Source organism: Tamandua tetradactyla, chromosome 6 (assembly GCF_023851605.1).
Source record: "Tamandua tetradactyla isolate mTamTet1 chromosome 6, mTamTet1.pri, whole genome shotgun sequence".
In the NCBI taxonomy this organism is placed as follows: Eukaryota; Metazoa; Chordata; class Mammalia; order Pilosa; family Myrmecophagidae; genus Tamandua; species Tamandua tetradactyla.
This window is the reverse complement of record NC_135332.1, coordinates 130,853,974-130,879,304: the sequence shown is the minus strand read 5'-3', so window position 1 is coordinate 130,879,304 and position 25,331 is coordinate 130,853,974. Positions and strand designations below refer to the sequence as shown.

Genomic DNA, 25,331 nt, shown 5'->3' with positions numbered 1-25,331 from the left:
AACAATTGCAAAAAGTACAGGTAGAGCCCTAAACAAATGCATGCACAGAAATGAAGAAAAAGTACTGTTATAAAATATAGCTCTATCATATTTCAGGAAGTTTTTTGAAAAACCTTAAGGCTTAAAAAGAAGATTAAATAAGAAGAATGATCTGTTAGTAATAAATGGAGGATCTGGACAGTAAATCATATAATAGGCAGTTGTTGAATATTTTTACATCCTGGAAAAAGAGAATCAGCATTTCCACTTTTCAACCAAGTATATAGACAGGTAAACAAAACCAATCTAAACTCAAATAAACATACTGAGTGTCCTACATACTCATTTTTCCAAACAGGGCATAAATTAAATCAACAAAAGAACCATACTTACATGTAAGAAATTGGGGATATTTTAATTCCAGTATAATTTCCTTAATTTCAAGGAATCTGTAGCAAGGAAAATTTCATCAAACAATTTCAATACCACAAATGTGAGCCCAGAAAAAGACCAGAGTAAGAGTTGGAAACAATGGGATTCAGTATTAAGGCTTTTATAGAACAAGAAGAAAAGTACAGAATAGTGGTAATCAAAGATACCACTCAAAAAAAGGTAACGACTTTTTTTCTTTTTTCCTTTTTTTTTTGGTGCATGGTCCGGGAATTGAACCCGTGTCTCCTGCATGAAAGGCGAGCATTCTACCACTGAAGCACTGTGCATCCAACAACTTCTTTTTTAAGTACCAACGTGCAAACTGAAGCAACATGTAAGTGACAAAAAGATGATCAATCCATTTCAGAATTGCTGAAGATACTTAGATGACACAAAAGCACCGGTGCTAATTCAGGATTTTATGTATTCTAAACAAGCAGCTCTAAATTGAATCTCACCCCTGCCTTCATGCCCCTGCTCTAGGTCCCCTGCCCAGATTGAATCCCCTGGACTACCTGACATAAAAACGTCCAGCTCAGTTACTCCCCAGCTGTGTTTTTGTTCTCCCTTGATCTAACACCCTCCCTGATGCTGGCCTTTTGTCAAACAGCTCTCTGCTGGACCCCTCACCAGAATGCTGGTAGCAGTCCACTTTCTAATAGCCCATGGTTGATCTGGACATCTGAAGTGTACTCTAAAAGAAATACCTTGTTATCAAATCATGACCCTTTTCTGCTGACATAGTACTGTCTGCACCGTAATTATGAGGATGTCACATTATGAGGATGGAGGAGCTGCCTCTCAGAGGCTCGGTCTGGTACACTAATCACTATCAACAACATTTTTCTTTGAGGCAATGCACTTCAAAAGAACTGTTAAAACACAACACATTCGTGTTACAGCATAAGATATACACCTTAAAATTGTGGTTGAGCTGTTTACTGGATTTACTTAGAAGATACATGGTCTCCAGCTCGCGGTACAATTACTATAGCCAATCACTACTGTGACTATGACTACAAGTCATCATTGCTGTTGCAGTAAAGACAATAACAGAAATAGTGATAAAGACACTTCTCTTCAGCGAGTGCTTATCCTGTGCAAGGTAATTCTCATGAACCATTTCATTTAATTATCACAACAAAAAAACATAGAACCTATGGTCCACACTATAGCCACATATGTGGGGAAACCTGGTCTGAGAGAAGTTTTATTTTCTCTATATTTTATTTCTGTGTTTAATGAAGATGATACTGGACAAGTAGCTCAAGAGTTTGGTGTAGTGGGCAGAAGCCTATATGGGGATAACAGACTCCGCAGGCTTCAGCTATAGGGGGGAGTAACTCCTCTCCATTGCCCCCAGGCCTCTCCCCTTCTGTCTACAGCAAGTGACATATTTTACTAGAATGCCAAAAGCAATCTTTAGCTTTCTTGACCAACCTTATGACCATCAGAAGAAATATTTCATGATGGATCTTATATAACTATATTTTTCAAAGGCATTTTGGCAAAAACATCAGCAATAGGGCTGGTTTAAAAATAATCTATGTGCTTTTACAATTTCATATTTTAAATAATTTTTTAATTTTGATCTTAGTTCTTCTGATTTCATCATTATTTTAAAGTGTCTTCTATGAGGAAACCTGGAAAATCAGTTATTAGCAACAAATTCAATTCAGCTTTATTTGAATATCTGCTGTACTGAATTTGATAAAGATACATAAGTGAATATTTACTTTAAGAGCCAATATAATCTTATAAACATTGCATTAATACGTGTGCATGTATGTATACAGCAATACCTCCATTCTTCACTGTTTTTTCTCTTAATTACTTTGAACTACTGCAACAGGCTACTAAATGGCCTTCCTGCCATCCTGTCTTCTCTCCTATTTGTCCTTTATTCTCCTCCACAGATATCCGAATGCCAATCTTTCCATTTCACTTTCCTAAACATTGTATTTCCAACCAGATAAATAACAAACTCCTTAACATAGCACAGAAAACCCTCTGTGATTTGACTCTGCCAGTTCCATGTTTGGATCAGAGATGACGATGTGGGAGAAATGAACAAACTTTATTCACCCAGATACTCTTTGATGATATTTTGCCTCTGTCCTTTGCTTATGCTAGGTCCTATGTCAACCCTGTCACTTTCAGCTGCAATTAATAGGAAACCTAACCCAAACCCAGATAATAGGAAATCAGTAAGTGTATGGCCATCTAGAAAAGTTTTGGGGTTGATTGAAAGAATGTTTCCAAAAGGCTTGAGAAAACTTTCCTTGCAATTAATTAGTCAGAATTAACCACGTGCCTTTTCCTGAACCAAATAGTCACAAGGAAGATAGAACCCTTAGACAATTCAGGCATACCCATTAATTTGAGATCAATTAGCAAATGATATTGGTGTTCCTTAATGACAAAGAACATTATTGATGTTAGCACTTGTTGTGGGGAGCACCAAAAGAGAGACCACACAATTCAAAAAAAAACTGCAAGCCAATTTGGAGTCTTTATTAGCCAGCTGGCGACTGCCTCAGAAACCCCCAAGAAGGAAGATTCAGAGAAGAGCCCCAAGAGGTTCTCAAGGGGGGCTTATAAAGGCAACAACCGCAAGCTTATTCACAGAAGCAGGAAAGGGGCATTATCTTTTTAGAGCCTCATCTTGGTTTGCAGCTGTAAGCAAGTAAGCTTATCTACAGAAGCAGAAAAATGCCATTAGCTCTTGCAAAATATATCCCATTTTTTTTAGTTTCTTAACAATGATTATTGTTCAATTTTTAACTCTTGGGGACTTTCTGCCCTGGATCTTGTGACTCTGGATATCTTCTCCTTGCTCGGGCCTGATTTATTGCTCCTGACCCCCTACACACTCAACATTTATACATAGCATCCTTCCTGTATGTAAATTTTAAAAGAAGTCCATTCCTAAATTAAAATCACTAATTCCCTACCAGATAAGAAGTAAACTGCGTTACTGCTCCTAGTTCAAAGCCCAGCGAGATGATACTTTGACATTTCTGTTACATTTGGATTCAGCTAATGGCCCAGAAACCTCTGGATGAAATATAAATCACTGACAAAAGAACAGGTTAAATAAATATCAAAAACTAACCTTTGAAAAAGGTAGGCATGAGAAACAAATGCCCAGATTGGGCTACAGAGGTATAGTGAGTGGTCCAGAAGTAGATTCCTTCATAAGTCAGCAAGACAGCCTGTGGTTCTGGCATCTACAATGAACCCCCAGTCCATTTCCTCTGTGGCCACATCTAGGATGGGGAGCAAGGTTTAAGTCATTCCTTTTGTTCTAAATTTTGGGACCCGAGGGTTGCTTTAGTAATTAAATATCAAAGTCTTTTTTCCTGTGACATTTAGATTTAGTTATTTAACTATAGTTATCTTTAAAACCTCAGTAGGTTTCCAACATATTTGCTCCAGTTTTATTTAATTGGCTAGTACCCACATTCAAAGACCATATTTATATGCACAAATTTTAAGTGAGGGAGTTTATGCCACCAAGCAGCAAGGCTTTGTGTGCTAACCCTTCTCCCATTCACAAAGAATGGCTTCAAACTGTGATAAGTCAAAACCTAAATTATGCTTCTGTCCCTGTATTAGTTAGGGTTCTCTAGAGAAACATAATAAACAGGGAACACTTGCAAATATAAAATTTATAAAAGTGTCTTACATGACCGCAGGAACACAGAGTCCAAAATCCACAGGGCAGGGTGTGAAGCCGACGACTCCGATGGAGGGTCTGGATGAACTCCACAGGAGAGGCTCGCTGGCCTAAGCAGAAAGAGAGCCTGTCTCTTCTGAATCCTCCTTAAAAGGCTTCCTGTGATTAGATTTAGCATCACTAATTGTAGAAGACACTCCCCTTTGGCTGATTACAAATGGAATCAGCTGCGGATGCAGCTGACGTGATCATGACCTAATCCTATGAAATGTCCTCATTGCAACAGACAGGCCAGCACCTGCCCAATCAGATAAACAGGTACCACAACTTGGCCAAGTTGACACATGTGCCTAACCATGACAGTCCCCCAGGCTATATTCCTGAGACTTCTTCACAGAGAAAGGATCATTTTTTCAAGAAACACCTAGGGAACTTTTTTAAAAAACAGTACTTAAACTGCTCTCTAATTCATTAATTAAATAAGAATTTGGGGGCTAGGATGAAAGCATCATTGTTTTTTGTAAAAGCCATGTGTGGCCTAAGCAAAATTCAGTGGGTTAATCAGAGTTATTTGTAAGACACTTAGAAGCTCAGATTTATTTTACATCACAATCTTATATTCTGAATATGATTCTTTCTGTCTCAGAATACCATACTTCAAACTTGTATTAGAGTACATTTTTCAATGAAACAAAAAAGTAAATTATCAGACTTTCAGTCAGTTTGAATGGCAAGAGCAAGGAGAAAGAATGTCTATAAAACTGCCTTATCTTTATTCCCTGGGTTCAGATTGGTTTAAGCTTATGTTTCTCTTGAAAAATCTTAATGATAATCAAGAATTAATCAACACACTACAACATCCTTATATTTTTTAACAATTCTCTCAAGACATCGGTCTTATTCCAAAAATACAGCAAACCACAATTTAGCCAAATATAGCATAACCATTTCAGTTTTCTATCTAGGAATGGTAAAGTCTTCCAGCAAATCAATTCCATATATTACAGTGTGTCACTTCCAGCCATCCAGTTCTGGTTTTAGGTCCTTTAATAGTTAGTGTTCTTGGTTCAAACAATAGAAATTAAATCTGTTTCATTTCATGCAGAAAAGTATTGTAATGGGCGATTAATTGTTGGATTACAGAATTAATCTATGGGATTAATCCTCAATCTCAGGTAGAAACAATGCAAATAAGGCACAACCAGGGTCTCACCACTGGAATGACCTGTGAAAAGTGATACTTCTGGTAACAGGACCACTGATTATTAATTTGTGAAGTATGTAATGTGATTTGGGGGCTCCAATTATTGTTTTTCTTTCCAATAGATCTGATTGCTTTTTATCCTTTTCAGACTTCATTGCTCTTCTGGTTAAAAAAAGTATCCAGAAAAGATCTGATTAAATAATTTCATTGTGAAAGAGTGAAAGCCCTTAAACACAAAAATCACATACTTTTCTTCCAGGTAAATTTATATGAGATTAAATGAATTTTCTTCATAAAATTCTGAGAGAAGAGTTAAGAGGCAATGGGCAAGAGCAGGTAAAGGAAATGAAAGTGATGACCAAGTGACCTTAAAATCATACTGTAGTGGGAAACCAGGAAGAGGCTCTGCAAGAATCTCCAGGAATTTATGCAAAGACTGGACTGGAGTGCATAACCAGGAGCAAGGCTGCAAGCCTCCAGAAACCTTAAACGGAAACAGAACAAACCAGGATGGAGGCTTGGAAGTTTCAGGAAGTAGGTTTTATTGGTCTATGGCCAGAGGGCTCAGCTCAGTAACCTCTGAAAGTCTGAGCCCTAAACAGGGGCTGGCATAAGATGTTATAGGCAGAATGGCTCGTTTTGAACAATGTTTGCCTAATGTGGTAACTAGTGAGTCTCAAGGGAGACGACTGGCTGTGTGCAGACGATCAAACCCGGAAGGATTGCAAAGCTGAGTATACAAAAATGGATGAGCAATCATGGAGACGGGGCCCCTACAGAGGCCTCTTATCTTGCCTATGTGGGTTTTCAACCATTCTTGGGGCTGGGAGACTTTCCAAAGAAGAAGCAGCCTGAGTAAACAGGGGGCCTGCTTGCTGCCAGGGGCCTGCCTGCTACAATGCATGTACATGCAAAGAGCACAAGACTGACCTTTACTGTGAGCATCGTCAGGGCAAGCAACACTTGGTAACAGTGTTAAAATCCTCACTTGATAAAGCCTCTGCTTCACATTTATATATAAAGAAAGCATATTTATAGATAAAAGAAGTTCCTTGATTCATATATATGAAAGAAACAAATCAATAATTGCAAAAATAACCATTATCTATGAATATATTTCTTGTTAAAGTAAAGGAGCAACTAAAATCAAAACACAAGAAGAAAAGAACACAAAAGTATGCCTGTCCTATTACAGTAGCATAAATTAATGGAATTAATGTATTTTTCCATGTTGAATAGCAGAGGGAAAGACCCTCCTTGATTAAAGAATTAAGCAATGAAGAGTAACAATCTCTCTTTCAAGAAGAACAAAAATCTCACTGAATAAACAACTTTGTCCTGATACAAGGAAAGGTTAGTATGAAAATCAGCAATAAAATATATGTTTGTTTTAGATTTATTGCCCTCTTAGTCAGAAAAGGATATTAATAATGGAGTTAAATCCTAATAAATCATAGGAGAAACTGAAAGAAAAGCTTATAGAAACCTTAAGACAATATATGTTTGCCACCTAATGTACTAAGCAAGGGTAAAATAATGAATTTCAACTTCTAAGATAGAGGCATTATATCCAACCATATAGGCCTCCCTGAGATGTGTACTGTGAAATACATGCTTGGAATACAGTAAAAGGGGGGCTGATCAGGCAAAAAGAGAAAATGGATTATATAATAGATCCACAGTTTCATGGAAATGTATGGAACAGTGTAATGTGCTAAAGAGTATTTAGGCATTACCAAAATATTTTTTAATGCAGATTAACTATACATCACTCAAACCAGGTATGGAAAGCGTTGATTACATTTTCTGATACAGGTCAAAAAGTTATCCTACATTTAGGTTCATACAGAACTAGGGACATTTCTAACTTCCCTAACACAGTGTCCTGTTGTATATGCCAATACACAGGGATAAAGGAAGATGGCTCCAGAAATAGAAAAAAAAGTCTAATTTATAAAGGTTTAACTAGCAAAATCCATCATAAATGTTTCAGTGTCTCCAGGTAATAATATGAGAAGATATGAAAACATCTCTTGCCCATCAACACAAGGGAATGCTGCACAATGTAAATGTTAGTCTATAATACAATGTATAATACAGATGTAATCCATAACACAATATACAGAGGATACCTAAAAACTTAGACAAAATCGATGATAGGAACTTAATCATCACTATATGATTAGATGGGAAATGAAGCCATGATCCTAATTTCATATATATGGTTCATTTGTGTGGCAATAAAAGAAAGATAATCTACATGGTATTCTAGAGACTGACTGAAAAAAAAATGTGTTTCATATGTATCAGCACTTTCCATGAAAGAGAAATAAACACTGTTGTTATAAACTGCCGACAGGTATAGAAGTAAAATGTTTTGTGGCAAAGTTACATTTCATTCATATTTCCAGGCTTTTTGGCAAAATAGTACTTGAATTTCATGTCTTTTGTGTTGATTTCACCCTTACAAAACAAACAAAAAGCTATCTTTAGAAATACAGCAATATTAGGGGATTGGATCCCTAAGGATGGCAGACAAAGCAACACATACAATTAGGAAAGTGGTTATGCTGAGCAAGTTATGCAAACATCTCTACACAGGATGTGGTTCACTCCTCCCACTTTTGTAAACAAATTATTCTTCAACTCTAGGGCAAATAAACTCAGAGCTCTGCAAAAAATAAAAAATAGAAATTTTAGCTAGTTAAATGATCATTTTGCACTCTATTTTATTCTCAGACCAATATTTATTGAATTCTCATCATGTATCAGACACCATGTTAACAAATCTATGAAGTAAAACTATTATTTTTTCCTACTTTATAAATGAGCAAACTGAAACTCATAAAGCCAGTAAGTTACCCAAGTCATTTTTGCTTCAAAGCCCAAACTCCTAATAACTTTGGAAAACAAAATAAAATGATTATAAGGGCCACACAGGAACACAATGCATGTTTGGAGAAAGGGTGAGATGATAGTGAGGATGAGGCCCTGGCTGATTGTTGAAGTCAAAGTTAGCAGGTCTAGGGAAGAGAGAGATTAGAAACCAAGACCTGGCATGTAAGGGAGAAACTGATTCATAAATATTAGATGGTTCATAAAAACAAACTTTGGAAAGCACAAATGCAAAAGATTAGCATAGAGGTAAAAAATATAGTTCTCATTGATTCATCCATTTTATTTCGTTCATTTCTTTGGTATCAGTAGGCTTTATATTATGTATTATTATGGTGAATTGACCATCTTGGAATTGGGTCATGATAAAGAAGAAATATCTATCTATAAAATGCTTATCTGTAATATTAACATGTATAAAATACATACACCTTTATAAAACTGTTAAATAAGAGAAGATGTCTGAAAAGGAAGGGAAGAGAAGGGGAGCAAGGAAAAAAAAAGTTGGAGCACTCACAGAAACCCAAATACAGGTAGGTACAGAAAAATGGAGAAACCAGAGTGAAGAAAATTAAAGTTGGAAACATGATTAGAATAAAACTGTTGGTGAGATTTATATAATTGCACTGATACTTGGAGCTTAGAGTCAACAAACGGAAAGAGCAAGGGTGGGACTTAGCTGCTATGATGTTAATTTATTCAAAAATTGAAGATTGATTGTGCAAAATCCTTAAGAAAGTGGAATCCATGCCTTTGTCTCATTCTTCTTGATCTTCTAGGAAGATTGCTTGCTCTTGCTCTTTTAGCCCCACTGATCTCTTAGTTTCTCCAATTTACCACATCACAGAGGTCTTGCATATAAGGTTTTCTATCTCTGTAAACTTCCTCTACTCTCATCCATCCTTCACATCACAGTAAATGTCTCTATCCTGACATCTCATTACTGATCAAGTTCCATTCTTATTTGGCCCATTTTAATTTATTTAATTGTGGATTATGTGAATTATAACTGATTTATCGTTAGAACTGCTGTCTTTTGAGTCCTAGAAAAATACATACGTAATTGACAAACACTTCTCTGACTGTGCCAATCCATGGGTCAGCTTTCTTTCCTTCTATGGCATATCTTATGTTTTCTATCACATCTTGGCAATTACCCTTCATTATCTATTGCATCAGTGATCTCTTATTAATGTTAAATGATCCTTTATAAATTTAAAAATTCCTCTTATTTTGTTGTCATGATTTTTTTTTTTCTTGCAAGTCCCTATGCATCCCACATTCTCTTTGGAAGAGAAGCAACAGTTTGCTTCTTGGAAATCCCCAAATTCTAGTTCTGATCACAAAATAGATTCTTTCTAAGAAATTGAATTCATCTTGAGTAAAACACAATGACTAATAATGATTTAGTGAATATGCCTTCTTGCAAATGCCCATCTTTGTTACCCTAGGAAAAATTAAGACAACTTGGTCATATCTATTAGGAAACACAAAAAACCATTTTCCCCTAAACAACAGACTCATGTTCACCTGCTTACCTGAATCTCCACTTGGCAATCTTCTGGCCTTCTTAGAGTCAACATGTGTAAAAACAAACTACTGATTCTTGCCCCAAACCTGCTCTACTCCTAATCTTCTACATTCCAGTAAAAGGCATCCCCACCCTTCAATTCCTCTATGCAGAACTCAGAGTCACATCACGGCCCTGGCATGAGAAAAACCTGTAGGCATGACTTTCAAATTATTAATTTGAACCATTTGAAATTGCCACTTTTAAACATAAAGCATCAAAATCCAGCAATATCATATGATTTACCCTAGTGCATCCCAAATCAGAATACTTCTAATCACCTTCAATGTTATCATACTAGTCCAAGCCATCATCTCCTATTTTTTATTAAAAAAAATTAACAGCCTTCTTAAACAAGAGGGCTGGAGAGAAAACTATCAGATGCTGCCATGTTTGCCATGTGCCCTTCCAGATGAGAGAAAAGCATTGAACATCACTGGCCTTCTTGAACCAAGGTATCTTTTCCTGGATGCCTTAGATTAGACATTTTTATAGACTTGCTTTGAGACATTTTTATGGCCTTAGAACTGTAAACTTGTAACTTATTAAATTCCACTTTTTAAAGGCAAAAAAATTTAACAGCTTTCTTGGGATATATTTATATACCATACAATTTATTCACTTAAATATGTATGACTCTATGGCTTTTATTATATTCATAGAGTTTTGCAGCTATTACCACAATCTAATTTTAGAATATTTTTGCCATCTCCAAAAGAAATCCTTACCTTTTAGTAGTTGTTCCTCATTCCTCCCTCCCTTTTCCCATGCTGAAGTGACCACTAATCTACCTTCTGTTTCTGCTGGACAAGTCATACAAATGGAATCCTAGCATGTGCAATCTTTTGCGACTGGCTTCTTTCACTTAGCATAATGTCTTAAAGAGTCATATATGTTTTAGCATGCCTCAGTATTTCATTTCTTTTTATTGCTGAAAATATTATATTGTACGGATATCTATATTTCATTTATCCATTCATCATTTACTGGACATTGGCACTGTTTCTACTTTTGATATTATGAATGACGTTATGAAAATCAATGCACAAGTTTTAGTTTGAAGATATATGTTTTCAGTTCTTTTGGGAATTCAAATTCCACCCAGGAGTGGAATTGCTGGATCATATGCTAACTATGTATTTCACTTTTTTGAGGAGCTGCTAAACTGTTTTTAATAAAGACTGTACTACTTTACTTTGCCCATAGCAAAGTATGAGAATCTAAATTTCTCTACACGCTAGCCAGCAATTTTTATTGTCTGTCTTTTTTATTTCTGTCATTCTCACAGGTATGGAGTGGTATCTCATTGTGGTTTTTATTTGCATTTCCCTAATGACTAATGATGTTAGACATTTTTTCATGTGCTTGTGACCATTTTTATATTTTCTTTGGAGAAATGTCTATTCAAACTCATCACTCATTGTTTCCATGCATTGTAAATATTATTTATATATTTTGGATAAAAAAAATCCCATATCATTCATGTGATTTGAAGTATTTCCTCCTTTCTGGGGGTTGGCTTATCACTTTCTTAATGTATCAATTGTGGCTCAAAATATATTAATTTTGATGAAGATGAATTTATCCTTTTTTTTTTCTCTTATTACTTGCACTTTAGCTGTCACACCTTAACTGATAGTCATTAAGATTTATTCTCATGCTTGCTTCTAAGTATCATATAGTTTCAGCTCTTCCATTTAGGTCTTTAATCTGCTTTGAGTTAATATTTATATATGGTGTAAAGTAGATCCAACTTTATTCTTTTGCACGTGGACATCCAGTTGGCCCAGCACCATTTATTCAAAAACCTATTATTTCTCTATTAAAATGTCTTGGTATCTTCCCAAAAACAAATCGACCATAAATATAAGAAGTACTACTTTTGTAGGGCTCCCATAACAAGTTACCACAAACTGGGTGGCTTAAAATAACAGAAATTTATTCTCTACCAATTCTGCAGGCCAGAAGCTCAAAATCAAGATTTTGTGACAAGGCTGTGCTCCCTTGAAACCTGCAAAGGGGAGTAAAATCCTTCCACATTCCCTTTGAAGGCTGCAGTGAAGATTTTCTCCTAGTCTCTTCCTACCTTCTGGTAATGCCTGACAATCCTTGGCATTTCTTAATTGTATCACTACAATCGGTGCCTCAATCTCCACATGGCTGTGTTCACTATGTGTCTGTGTGTCCTCGTCATTGGTTTTAGGGTCACCCTCAATTAATTTGGTCTTTTAACTTAATAACATTTACAAGGTCCCCTTTTCCAAATAAGATCAAATCATTTCCTGATGTTGTGGGTATAAATGAATTTGGGGAAATAAAATTCAACCCAGTACACTATGGCATATTTCTAGACTCTCACTTCTACTCCGTAGATATCTATTTCTCTCCTTACAAGACTACCACACCACTTTCTAGCAAATTTGCTTTTCAAGAATGTTTTGATTACTCTGGACTCCTTGTATTTCCACATGAATTTTTGAATCACTTTGTCATTTTCTGCAAAACAGCAGGCTAGGATTTACATTTACATAGGAATTACATTGAATCTGTTTGGTCTATTCAGGAAGCATGCCACAATCTCTCTCTCTCTTTTTAATTAGAGAAGTTCTGGGTTTACAAAGCAATCATGCGCAAATTACAGGAATCCCATATACCATCCCCCCACCAACACCTTGCATTGGTGTGAAACATTTGTTACAATTGATGACAGCACATTTTTATAACTATACTATCAATTAAAGTGCCTGATTTAACTTAGGTTTCCAGTTTCTGTAATGTAGCTCCAGTAATTAAAAAAAAAATTATTCCACTATATATACAATCTAATACTTTCCCTTTAAATCATATTCAGATATTAGTCCTGTTAATTGTGTTCACAATGATGTGCTACCATCCACACCATCCATTACCAAACCATTCCATCATTCCAAACAGGAATGCTGCATTTCATAAACCTTAATTTCCCATTCCCTGCTCCCTTCTAACTACTTCCCCCCACCCCCACCCCCATTCTATGGCAACCTGTATTCTAGATTCTGACTTTACCAAAACAATGAGAGCTTACAATGTTCTTCCTTTTGTGTCTGGCTTATTTTACCCCACATGATGTCTTCAAGGTTCATTCAATCTGTTGCATGTATAAGAAAGTCATTCCGTTTTAAGACTGAATAATATTCCATTGTATGTATATACCACATTTTCTTTATCCATTCATCAGTTTAAGGAGATTTGGAATTCCTTCCATCTTTAGATAACTGTGAATAATGTCACTATGAACATCCATGTACAAATATCTACTTGAGTCTCTTTCAGTTCTTTTGGGTAAATGCCTACTAGTGGGACTGCTGGGCCATATGATAGTTCTATATTTAGCTTTCTGAGGTACTGCCAAACTGTTTTCCACAGTAGCTGCACCATTTTACATTGTCAGCAGCAATGAATGAGTGTTCCTACTTCTCCACATCCTTTCTTACATTTTTATTTCCTGTTTTTTTTTTTTTTAATAGCAACCATTCTAATGGGTATGAAATGGCATTTCATTGTGGTTTTAATTTGCATTTCTCTGATGGCCTAATGATGTTCAATAGCTTTTCATGTGCTTTCTGGCCATTTGTATGTCTTCTTTGGAGAGATGTCTGTTCAAGTTTGTTCCTTTTTTTTAGTTGGGTTGCTTATATTTTTGTTAAGTTGAAGGATTTCTTTATGTATTCTGCGTAGCAAACCTTTATCAGATATATGCAGTTTACAAATAATCTCTCCCATTGTATGGGCTGTCATTTATTTTCATGATAATGCCCTTTGAAAAACAAAAAAAAAAATTAATTTTGATTAGGTCCCATTTATCTATTTTATCTTTTGTGCTTTGTGCTTTGACTGTAAGGTCTCAGAAACTATTGCTTAACACAAGGTCTTGAAGATGCTTCCCAACATTTTCTTCAACTGTATTGATAGTTTGAGCTCTTATATTAAGGTCTTTGATCTGCTTTGAGTTGAAATTTATTTATGGTAGGAGTAGTCCTTCATTTTTCTGCATACAGATATTTTTTTCCCAGCACCATTTATTAAAAAGACTATTCTTTCCTGATTGAGCAGTCTTCGCCCCCTTCTCAAAAATGGCCATAAATGTGATGGTTGATTTCTGAGTTCTGAGTTCTATTCCAATAACTTATATTTCTTTCTTTGTGCCAGTACCATGCTGCTTTGATTACTGTGGCTTGTTATGTTTTAAGATCAAGAACTGCAAGTTCTCTAATTTTATTCTTCTTTTTTTCATGATGACATTATTAGCTATTTGGGGGTCATGACCCTTCCATATAAATTTGATAATTAGATTTTCCATTTCCATAAAGAAGATTGTTAGACTTTTTATTGGGACTGCATTGAATGTATAAATGATTTTGGGGGGTAGTATTGACATCTTAAGAATATTCGGTCTTCCAATTCATGAACATGGAATATCCTTCCATTTCTATAGGTCTTCTTTGATTTCTTCTAGCAATGTTTTGTAGTTTTCTGTGTACAGTCCCTTATAAACTTGGTTAGATTTATTCCTAGGCATTTTATTCTTTTAGTTACTATTGTGGATGGCATTATTTTCTTTATTTCTTCTTCCAACTGTTCACTGATTGTGTACAGAAATACTCGTGACTTTTGGAGTTGTCCAAAAACCTGTCCTGATACTATACTGATACTATAAATCTACCAGAATTACTGCAGTTCAGGGAGACAGATTTTTGGCTGTCTGATCTCCTCCTTTGCACCTAGCAATAAACACTTCCTCTTTTTGAAATACTGGTGTCTCAGGAATTGGACATTGAGCACATCAGGCAAAGAATCCACTGCTATGTCTGGTAACAGGGTCGGTAGTAATGATCCCTATTCATTTCTGATTTTTGTTATTTGTATCCCTTTTTTTTTTTTTTGTCAGTCTAGCTAAAGGTTTATCTATTTCATTGATCTTTTCAAAGAACTAATTCTAATTTTTGGATTTGGTGATTTTTGCTATTGTTTTTTGGTTTTCTATTTCCTTTATTTCTGCTCTAATATGTTTTATTTTCTTCCTTCTGATCTCTTTGGGTTTAATTTGCTCTTCTTTTTCTAGTTCTTCTAGTTTTGAGTTTAGGTCTCTGAAGTGAAGTCTTTCTTCTTTAATTGTAAGCATTTAGGGTTATTTATTTCCCTGTCAGCACTACCTTCACTGCATCTCATAAGTTTTGGTATGTTGCATTTTCATTTTCATTTCCCTCAAGATTATCTTCTAATTTCACTTCTGATTTCCTCTTTAACCCATTGGTTGTTTAAGAGTATTCCATTTAATTTCCAAATATTTGTGACTTTTTCCAGTTCTCTCTTTATTATTGATTTCTAGCTTCATTCTGTTGTATATTTTCAAATTTTTAAAATTTATTGAGACTTGTTTTGTGACCCAATATACAGTCTATTCTGGAGAATAATCTATGTGCACTAGACAAGGATGTGAATTCCGTTTTTGTTGGGTACAGTGTTCTATAAATTTCAGTCAGTTTTAGTTGGTTTGGTGTATCTTTCAGTCCTGTATTTACTGATCTTCTTACTGGATGTTCTATTGATTATTACAAGATGGAGTGTTAAAATTTCCTACTATTAATGTAAATCCATCAATTTCTTCCTTCAAATCTGTCAGCATTTGTTTAATATATTTTGAGGCTCTGCTGTTAAATGCATATATATTTTTTAAATTGTTACATCTTCCTGTTGAATTGTCCCCTTTATCAATATATAATGGCTATCTTTTTTACTCACAACTGTTTTGAACTTCAAGTTTATTTTACCTGATATTAGTATAGCCACCCTGGATCTGTTTTGATTGCTTCTTGCATGGTATATTTTTTCCATCCTTTCTTCCTCCACCAACTTATTTATTTGACTTTAACATAAGTATCTAGCAGTCAGCATATAGTTGGGTCATGCTTTTTTATCCATTCTCCGAATCTCTACCTTTTTAATGGACAGTTTCAATCATTTACACTTAAAGGCACTACCGAGAATGGGGGATTTTCATTTTGCTATTTAGTCTTTATAAGCCATATACATTTTTGTCCCTCACTTCCTTTAATGCCTACTTTTACACTTATTTGCCTATTTATATATTGAACTATATTCAGTGACTTCTCACTTCTATCTGAATATATTTTTGATCTCTTTTCCTTTTGTTTACCATGGGGCTAAAATTTAAGATCCTAAATATATAGCAATTATAGTTGGTTTGGTACCAACTTAACATGTACATCTACTTTTCCTATGCCCCTCTACACTCCCTGCTCCATTTTTGTACTTGTTACCAGTTATCTTTGTATAATTTATGTTCAAAAACCTAAATTTATTATTACTTTTTATGCATTTACATTTTAGCACCTGTAGGAAATAAGAAATGGAGTTACATACCAAATAATGCAATACAATTATATTGGCACTTATAATTACCCAAATGGTTATCTTTTCTGCAGGTCTTTATTTTTTTTTTTTTGTCCTGCTTTGCAACTCATCTAGCGTCCTTTCTTTCCAATCTGAAGAACTCCCTTTAGCATTGCTTATAGGTACAGTCTAGTGATAATGAACTCCCTCAGCTTTTTTCTGAGAATGGTTTAATCTCTCCTTCATTTTTGAAAGCATCTCACTGAGGTATAAAATTCCTGGCTGGCATTGTTTTTCCATCAACATGTTAAATATTTCAACCCACTGCCTTCTTGCCTTCACAGTTTCCGATGAGAAATCAGCACTCAACCTAATTGGGACTCCCTTATAAGTACCCAATTGCTTTTCTCTTGCAGTTTTCTTTATATTTATCCTGTTTGGTGTTTCTGGGCTTCTTAACATGCATATGCATGTCCTTTGCTGTGTTTGAGAAGTGCTCTGTCATTATCTCTTTGATTATACCCTCCGCCCCTTCCTCTCTTTCTTCTTTTGAGATTTCCATAATGTGTACATTGGTGTGCTTGATGATGTCACATATCTGTTTTAATCTATTTTGACTTTTGATATCTCTTTCTGCTCCTTAGCCTGGCTCATTTCAAGTGTCTTGTCTTCAAATTCACTGATTGTTTCTTCTGCCAGCTCCAATCTGCTCTTGAAACTGTCCTGAGAATTTTTCATTTCCGTTATTGTGATCTTCAACTCCAGTAGTGCTATTTGGTTCCTTTTGAAATTTTCTCTTTTCTTTGACTCTCATATTGTGCATTCATTATTTTCCTGATATCCTTTAGTTCTCTGCACTTTCCTACATCTACTTGAGCATTTTTAAGATTATTTTTAAGACTTTTTTGGCATGTCCACATCCTTGTCTACTTCATTGATATTTTCAATATTTTTATCCTCTGTCATCATTTCCTCTTTGTCTTGCACTCTTGTTGCATACCATATGTTTTAAAATATTAAAATGTTAACTATGGAATGTACTCCCTTGGATGTTTGTTTCTTGGTGTTGTAAGTAGCTGGTGATAAGACAGATTTTCTTGAGCTTGAGCCCTCCTAGCAGGAAGGTCTGCCCAAGGTGAATGCAGTATGCAAGTATTTCCCTTTCACGTGGGCTTCTGTCTTGTCCTGAGCTTTTGCTTGTTAGTTGTTCTGGAGTTACCCTGTTTATAGGAGTTTTATTGTGCCCTGTGTTTTCCAGGAGACAGACCTCCCTCTTCTGGGAAGATGATACTGGTAGCTCTTTGTTCCAGATTATCTGCCTCCAGAAATTTTTACACTCCTTTTAGTGTCCCATGCCACTTTTGCCTGGAGGGCAAATTCTGGGAAGGGGGCGGTCCCAGAGAAGACTTTCCCAAGTCAGTCTTTCCCAGCCAAGTGAGGGCCAAGGACCCATGAATGAGGCACAGACCCGCTCTAAATTTCCCTGGGAAAGGGTTCAGGAAGAGCACCAAAAGCTTCTCCTATAGTTCCCCAAAGCTGAGCTTTTCTGGCCTTCCTAGGATATGCAACCTCTTTGGCTAACTGACCCCTGTAGCCCTGAGGAAGCACTGCATCTTTAAATCTCTACCACCTCTGCTCCTATCTGGAGGGTTGAAACAATGGCAGCCTTGGAGCTGGGACTCAGCAATCCAAATTCAAAAATGTGATCAGTGATCGGCCATACCCATCCCTGTTTCTGGTGAAGAGGATTTTTATGTCTTTTTGGCACCAGCCACTAGCCAGAACTGGACCCCATGATGGCTGCCATGAGATGGGGGTAGGCACCAGTATCCAGCTGCATAGAGATAGCAATTTATAGTTCTTTACTGTAATTTATCTGCCTATTCTTCCCTCTCTTCCCTGGATGCTGTACAGTGTTTTTCTGGCCTCCGGAGTTTCAAAATAATTATTTCTGACAGTCCTTGCCCATTAATAGTTGTTCTGGTAAGAGGTCTGAGTCCTGGAGCTCTCCAGTCCACCATCTTCCCTAAAAGTTTCTGCTTCAGTCATATTTTGCATGGGCTTGTAAAAGCCCTCCTAACTGATCTCATTCCAAACCTTGTGCCCAAAACCTGTTCTGCATGCAACATATTTTCCAGTGGAAGCTTAAGTTGGATCAAATTTCTTCTTGCTTACAAAACCCCCACAGCATTTCTCTATCACCTAGAACAAAAACTAAGGTCCATACGCTGGTCTAATGTTTCCACATCTACTCTTCTCCTGCTGTTACTTTGATTTTATCTCATATAATTTTCACCCTCACTCATTTCAACTACACTGAACTTATCATTACTCAAGCTTGTATGAACATTCCATCTCAGATCCTTTATACTCTCTGTTCACTTTGCATATATCCATTTTCCTTCACACATCCTTCACTTCTTCAGGCCTCAGATACAAGGTTGCATTATTAGGGATTGCTCTTTTTATCTATAAATTGCATCCCTCCATTTGTGTCTGTTTTCTGATATTCTTTTTCAGCACACTTACCATCATGTGACATTTTATACATACACACACACATATTCCTACATTGGAAGGAAAGTTTCATGAAAGCAGGGATTTTGTTTTGTTCATTCTTTTATCCTCAGTGCTTAGAGGAGTTTAGAAGACTGCCTATCATATAGCAGTACACAAATATCTGGCGCCAAATAAACAAAATATTTTAAAAACTTCTAATGCCTACAGTTGATACAGTCATATTTAGCAGAGCTCCATTACAATGTTATACACAAATAATACATGACCAAAATTTATCTTTTCTTTTACATTAAATATTATATTATTTAAGCAGCGTATCCACTTCAAAGGACAGAGCAAATAATTTTGATGAATTACTAATAGTCTTAACTGAATAGATCTTTTTCAATCTGATTTTCAGAAAGTCAAAATACTAAGGTCTTATAATTAGTACCAGTGCTGGCAAGCAATATAATTTATTATTCTGGTTTGGTTCCTGGTGCCTTCCCATTCAAAAAAAAAATAAATTATCATCACCATGTTCTAAAATCAGAGAATCACTGGCATCTCTTAAATAGTATTCTAGACTAAGAAGCCAAAGAGCATTTAACTTGTTCACATTCTGTTTTTAACTCTGCATTATTTGGAATGTGCTGCCAGACAAGTCATTTATCTTTTCTAACCTTAGGCTGTCTTTCCTTAAAACAAACTAATAAAGTTTGCTGCCATTTATAGTTTCCCATGCATGTGAGAAAAGTGACATAACTCCAAACATAGGTTAATTTTGTACTTGGGAATTGCTACTCAAGAAGAAACAATTCCTTTACAGTGAGCTTTAAGAGTGAATAGAGAAATACATGTTAATGTTTTAGGAATGAAAAATAACTGAACTATACATTCATGAGAAACTGTGGTGGAGAAGGACAGAATTTGGGAGTCAAGCAGACCTTAGTTTGAATGTTGACGCCGTACTTGCTAACCAAATAAAGAAATGTACAAATAATGGAAAGTTTAACTTCATGGAGTGTTTATCTCTAAAAGGAGAATCCAAATACACTCTTAGAACACCTACCTTAATTCCATATACATAGTAGGTGATGAATAAATGTGTGATCTTCCCCCTTTGCTGGGGACTATCAGATGGACATGGCACCAGGAATAAAATCATGGGTCCACTGAAAAGACAAGCTGGAACAACTATATCTGTAGGAGGCATGTCTGATAACTTTTGAAATGAGCTGTTAATTTCCATTTTTCTTAAATTAGCTGGTGTTCTCTGTAATTTAATCATATTAGGAAAATGCATAGCTTATTGCAGAATTGAATATTAACATAAAATGAAAATATATGAGGCTTTTGAAAGTCGCAATTAAAATTGGCACCAAGTGAGCTATTCAGCATTTATTTTTTGCCCTTTAAATATCTTTACAGAATAAAAAAAAATCTAAGTGATATATTTACTCCCCAGTCCATACCCCAATAACAAAAATTGACAGTTGGGTGGCTATTTTTCCACCCCTCCATGCATGCTCATATAAATGATTACATATTGACTTTTTATGTTCTTTTAATACCACTTTATATATAACTTGAAATATATTTTGGAAATTCCTTCACATCAACATATACTTGGATGATTATACAATTTCTCATTTAAACCAAGAAAGGCTATGCTACTAATAATTACGTCTGGACAGAAATCTTTAATTTCCTGGGGGAATGTCCCCAGAGACCATCCTGGGGAAGCTAGGACATATGGTCACACTAGATTGCACTCAATGTTAGTAGTTTCATAGTACTCCACAATACAGTTTTTTTATAATACAGTGAGTACTTTCTTAAGAATTGAAGTTACTTCTAGTTTTGGGCCACTCCAAAAAAGAAGCTCTGTATTAAATATTCACTTTCTGATCATTTCCTTTAGTACAGAACTTAATATTGCATTACAGGGTCAACAGGTTAATGCTTTAAATGTAAAATTAATATTGTCAGATCATATTTAAAAAAGAACGTAGTAATTTATATCTCATCCAATCAGATTTCTGTGCCCATTTTGCCAAGGAAAATCTCATAGTTACATGAATTGTTTAATCATCTCCTGGATTATTTGTATTCTCTTATAGCAACATTACATTCTTTTGCTTATTGTTTCTTTAAAAATTGTTCTTTTTTTTTTCTTAATCTAAGAAAGTCATTGTTCCAGATGAATCATTTTATCTGGATTAGTAGCTAGCTAGCTAGCTCTCCTTATGAAAATGTTGAACTGTGGAAGATTGATCATGCATATTTTGGAAAAGGGAATATTTTATGAAATTAAATATTGTCATTGATTTATAAATGATATGTGTGTATTTATTTGCCTTATATTCTTTGGTAAGATTTCTATAGATCACTTCATAGAGATTCTGAATCAGTCTTGTTGAATCACATTTTTTATGTCTCCCTATATATGTATTTCTATATTTATACACACATAGACAGACAGATATATGATATGTATATCATATGAAATTTTGTTTGCAATGTCCTGGGCCAGGAATTTAACCAGGGTCTCCTGCATAGTAGGCGAGAATTTTACCACTGAACTCCCCATGTACCCCTGAATCACACATTTTATTTTATATTTTTCTAGTCATTTATATTTCTAAATAATCAATTCTTGATTAGAAAAAGCTAATCAAGATATGCAAATAAAGTTTGCATATCTGTGTTGATATTTGATGACATTAAAATCTCAGCATTAATTATTAAATAATATAACTTTTAGCATGTAATTTAATAACTGATCTTGTTTATGCATGCAATCATAATCAGTAAGTAAGATTTTGGTTCTATTTCCTCTATCTTTCTCTACTATTTCATGTTTTTTTGTCTTTTTTTTTTTTTTTGCATGGGCAGGCATCAGGAATCGAACCTAGGTCTCCAGCACAGCAAGTGAGAATTCTGCCACTGCAGCATCTCTGCCCACCCTCATGTTATTACTGTAATGCACTATCTCAAACCTCCTAAACAGTATTAGTGGGTGTGGTTGTCCTGATCTAGATTCCGTCAGTGATGTTTTCAACTTTCTGTCATTTAATAGACATTTCCAAAAAGTTTCTGGTAGATAACGTTTATCATACTTAAGTATTTCTCTTATATTTTCCTTTTAGTGAGAATTTTTTTAAGGAATTGCTACCAAATTCTATAAAATATCTTTTGGAACTGTTTTTATTATTTTTTTTTAATCTCTGTTTTACTTACCTTACTTCCTTTCTAAATATTATTTCAATTCTTTATTCAGAACACAATCATATTCACACAATAATATAATTTCACAAATATAATCATACATTGCTTTTAAAAATATTTGCTGATCTGAGAGTGAAATACTGTCTCAGCACTAATTTAATAAGCAGTTTTATAATTATTATATTATTTAGAGCTTATTCTCAATTTTTTCATCAAGTTTTTCATAAATATGGAAAGCTAGTGGTTTACAATAAAAGAATGTTTTGTTTTTTAGCTTTTTTTATTGTGTAGTATAACATATATACAAAGCAAAGAAATAAAAAAGCAATAGTTTTCAAAGCACTCTTAAACAAGTAGTTACAGGACAGATCCCAGAATTTGTCTTGGGCAACCATCCCATCCTCTCAGATTTTTCATTCTAGCTGCTCCAGAATATAGGAAGCTAGAAGGCTTAAATATATTTTTATCATCACAATCAACTTTTTCTCCTCCTTTATTTGTAAAAAATTTTATAAATTTCAAAGCACAGCACCGCCATTAGTTGTAGAACATATTTCAGAGTTTGACATAGGTTACAGTTTCACAAATTTAGTTTTACTTCTAGCTTCTCTAAAATACTGGAGACTAAAAGAGATATCAATTAAATGATTCAGCATTCATATTCATTTGTTAAATCCTATCTTCTCTGTATGACTCCACCATCACCTTTGATCTTTCTATCCCTCTCTTTAGGGGTGTTTGAGCTATGGTCATTCTAAATTTCTCACATTAGAAGGGTATGTCATTAATATGGGGTAGGGAGATGGAACTATCTGATGTTCTGGAGAGGCTAGGCTAGGTTTCAGGACTTATCTGGACCAGGGACCCATCTGGAGGTTGTAGGTTTTTGGCAAGTTATTCTAGTGCCTGGAACCCTTTGTGGAATCTTATAAATTGCCCTAGGTGTTCTTTACAATTGGCTGGAATGGTCCTGGTTGGGGGTTGGCAGGTTATGATAGGTAGCAAGGTCTACCTGAAGCTTGCATAAGAGCAATCTTGAGTAGCCTCTTGACTCTATTTGAACTCTCTCTGCCATTGACACTTTATTAATTAAACTTCTTTGCCCCCTTTTGGTCAGGATGGAATTGCTGATCCCATGGTCCCAGGTCTGGATTCATCCTGGCAGTCATCTCCCATATCGCCAGGGAGACAGATTTTCACCCCTGGATGTCATGTCCCATGTAGCAGGGAAGGCAATGATTTCACTTGCAGAGCTGGGCTTAGAGAGACAGGCCACATCTGAGCAACAAAAGAGGTCCTCCAGAAGTAACTCTTAGGCATGCCTATAGGTACTGTAAGCTTCTCTGCTATATACATAAACTTCACAGGAGTAAGCCTCCTGATTGAGGGCATGGCCTATTGATTTGGATGTTCCTAAAGTTTGACACAATATCATGGGATTCCCTAATGGTAAGGTTTAATAGTTCATATTTTTCTCCCATTCCTCAGGGGACTTTGCCAATAGTTTTTGATTATCTGCTTAATATACTCTAGGATGTATCCAGGCATTACAATAATCTATACAGGATTAAAGGACCTCTTCCTTATTCTGTGCTCCCTGTGTTTCAGTTGTTCAAATGAGCTATACAGATAGGCTGAATTAAATTACACTACAGAAAATTTCAGTTCCAGACTAAATAAACCTTTCTTCCATTGGGCTCAAAGAGGATGTGTAGTTCCTTATGCTCTGAATTACTTTAACCCCAACTTGTTCAGCTTCATCCTTATCCCTAAATATCAGGTTATACATATAAAACAGCCTCTCAAAATCCAAAAATAATAATCACCACTCCAGACTTAATGTGCCTGCTCTAAAAGCTTACAATCTAGGCCCCTGTTTTCTTATAAGTCATCTCTAAAGGTGACCATACCATTCTTGTTCTTTTGTTTCTGACTTATTTTGTCTCATCAAATGTCCCACACGTTCATTCACATCGTTGCATGCCTCACGACTCTGTTCCTTTTTGTAGCAGCACAGCCTTCGTTCATAAGTATACACCTTAGTTTGCCAATCTACCTCTCCATCAGTGCATCCTTCAGCCACCTGCATTCATTGGGCATCATGCAGAAGGCTCCAAGTCCACAGTCCATCAACATTCTCAATTTTAGATAATTTTATTATTCCCAAGAGAAAGAAAACCAATAAACACACCCTTGCCAAATAGGAAATCTAAACCTTCTCTTAATTCTTGTCCCTCCCCTATTATTTACCTCTGCTGTTGCTGTGGCAGTGCTGATGGCTTCCTCTTGAATATAGCTCATAGCATGCAATAGCAGTTTTTCCCCTGCACCCTGGACTTAAACACTCTGTACAAGCATCATATCTTTGAAGCAATTCTTGCAAGAACTAATTCATATCTCTAGTGTTAATCAGTGGGACATGTAGGTCTCTACAACCCCTTTCAATCTTGTTCATTTTCAATATTACTTACAGACCCACCAGAGAACCACCTTTACTCCTATCTATACCCTTACATTGGAGTTCAACTCATTAGCTGGTTCACGCATCTCAAGCTTCTATGTATCTCTAATTCCTCTATATTCTGTATTATTAGCCTCTGATTAAACTTTTATGCTGGTCATAAAAGTGGAATCCTACAGTATCTATCCTTTTATGTTTGGGTAACTTCACTCAGTATTATGTCCTCAAGACTCAACCATCTTGTCATGTGCTTCAGGACGTCATTTTGTCTTACTGCTGCATAATATTCCATTGTATGTATATGCCACATTTTGTTGATCTGCTGGTGAATGTTTCTTTTATTTAATATTTTCAATTTGAAACAATAATAGATTCATGGGAAGTCACAAAGATATTGCAGAGAGGTTCTGCATATCCTCCACACAATGTTACCCACTGGTTAAATCTTAATGTAACTTCAGTACAATATCAACATGAGGAAAGTAACATTGGTACAATATTTGTGTACAGTTCTATGCCTTTAAGTGAAGATCACATAATCACCACTGCAATCAACATGCAGAACTGTATTGTCGCCACAAAGTTCTCCCTAGAGCAATCCTTTTATAGTCACTCCAACCCTCTCACCATCCTTAACCCCTGGAAACCTCTAGTTTATCCTCCACCTTGATAATTCTGTCAAGGAAAAAATTATATATGATTGGAGTAAAAAAGTAAGTGACCTTTAATTTTTTATTAGAGCAGTTCTAGGTTTACAGAAAAATCAGGCAGAAAAGTACAGAGTTCCCCTTCTCACACATATTTTTGCTTATTATTAGCATTTTGCATCTGTGTGCTACTTTCATGGTACAATTTATAATAATCATATTAACTTTAGCCCACTGTTTACATGAGCATTCACTGTTTGGGTTGTACAGTTCCACAATTTTTTCTTTTTGTGGTAACTTTTATACAACCTAAAAATTTCCTTTTTGTCCTTTTTCAAATA

General features: G+C 35.5%; 1 protein-coding gene across 17 annotated transcripts in view; it reads right to left on the bottom strand.

The window, feature by feature from the left end:
* CNBD1 (cyclic nucleotide binding domain containing 1) overlaps positions 1 to 25,331 on the bottom strand; it is a 662,225-nt gene that overhangs the window by 247,409 nt on the left and 389,485 nt on the right. For 2 of the 17 annotated variants that reach the window (XR_013178326.1, XR_013178325.1), the window contains exons 11-13: positions 7,846 to 7,965; positions 4,100 to 4,200; positions 3,527 to 3,680 (exon numbers count right to left, since the gene is read on the bottom strand). The exons of 13 other annotated variants lie outside the window; for them this stretch is intronic. Coding sequence is in view for 1 of the 4 variants with exons in the window: in XM_077167157.1 (XP_077023272.1) it covers positions 19,914 to 19,927 (14 nt within the window). In the remaining 3 variants the exon portion in view is untranslated. Of the gene's footprint in view, positions 1 to 3,526; positions 3,681 to 4,099; positions 4,201 to 7,845; positions 7,966 to 19,749; positions 19,928 to 25,331 lie in introns of those variants that run through there. 2 more of the 17 variants (XR_013178327.1, XM_077167157.1) reach the window with 2 other exon arrangements.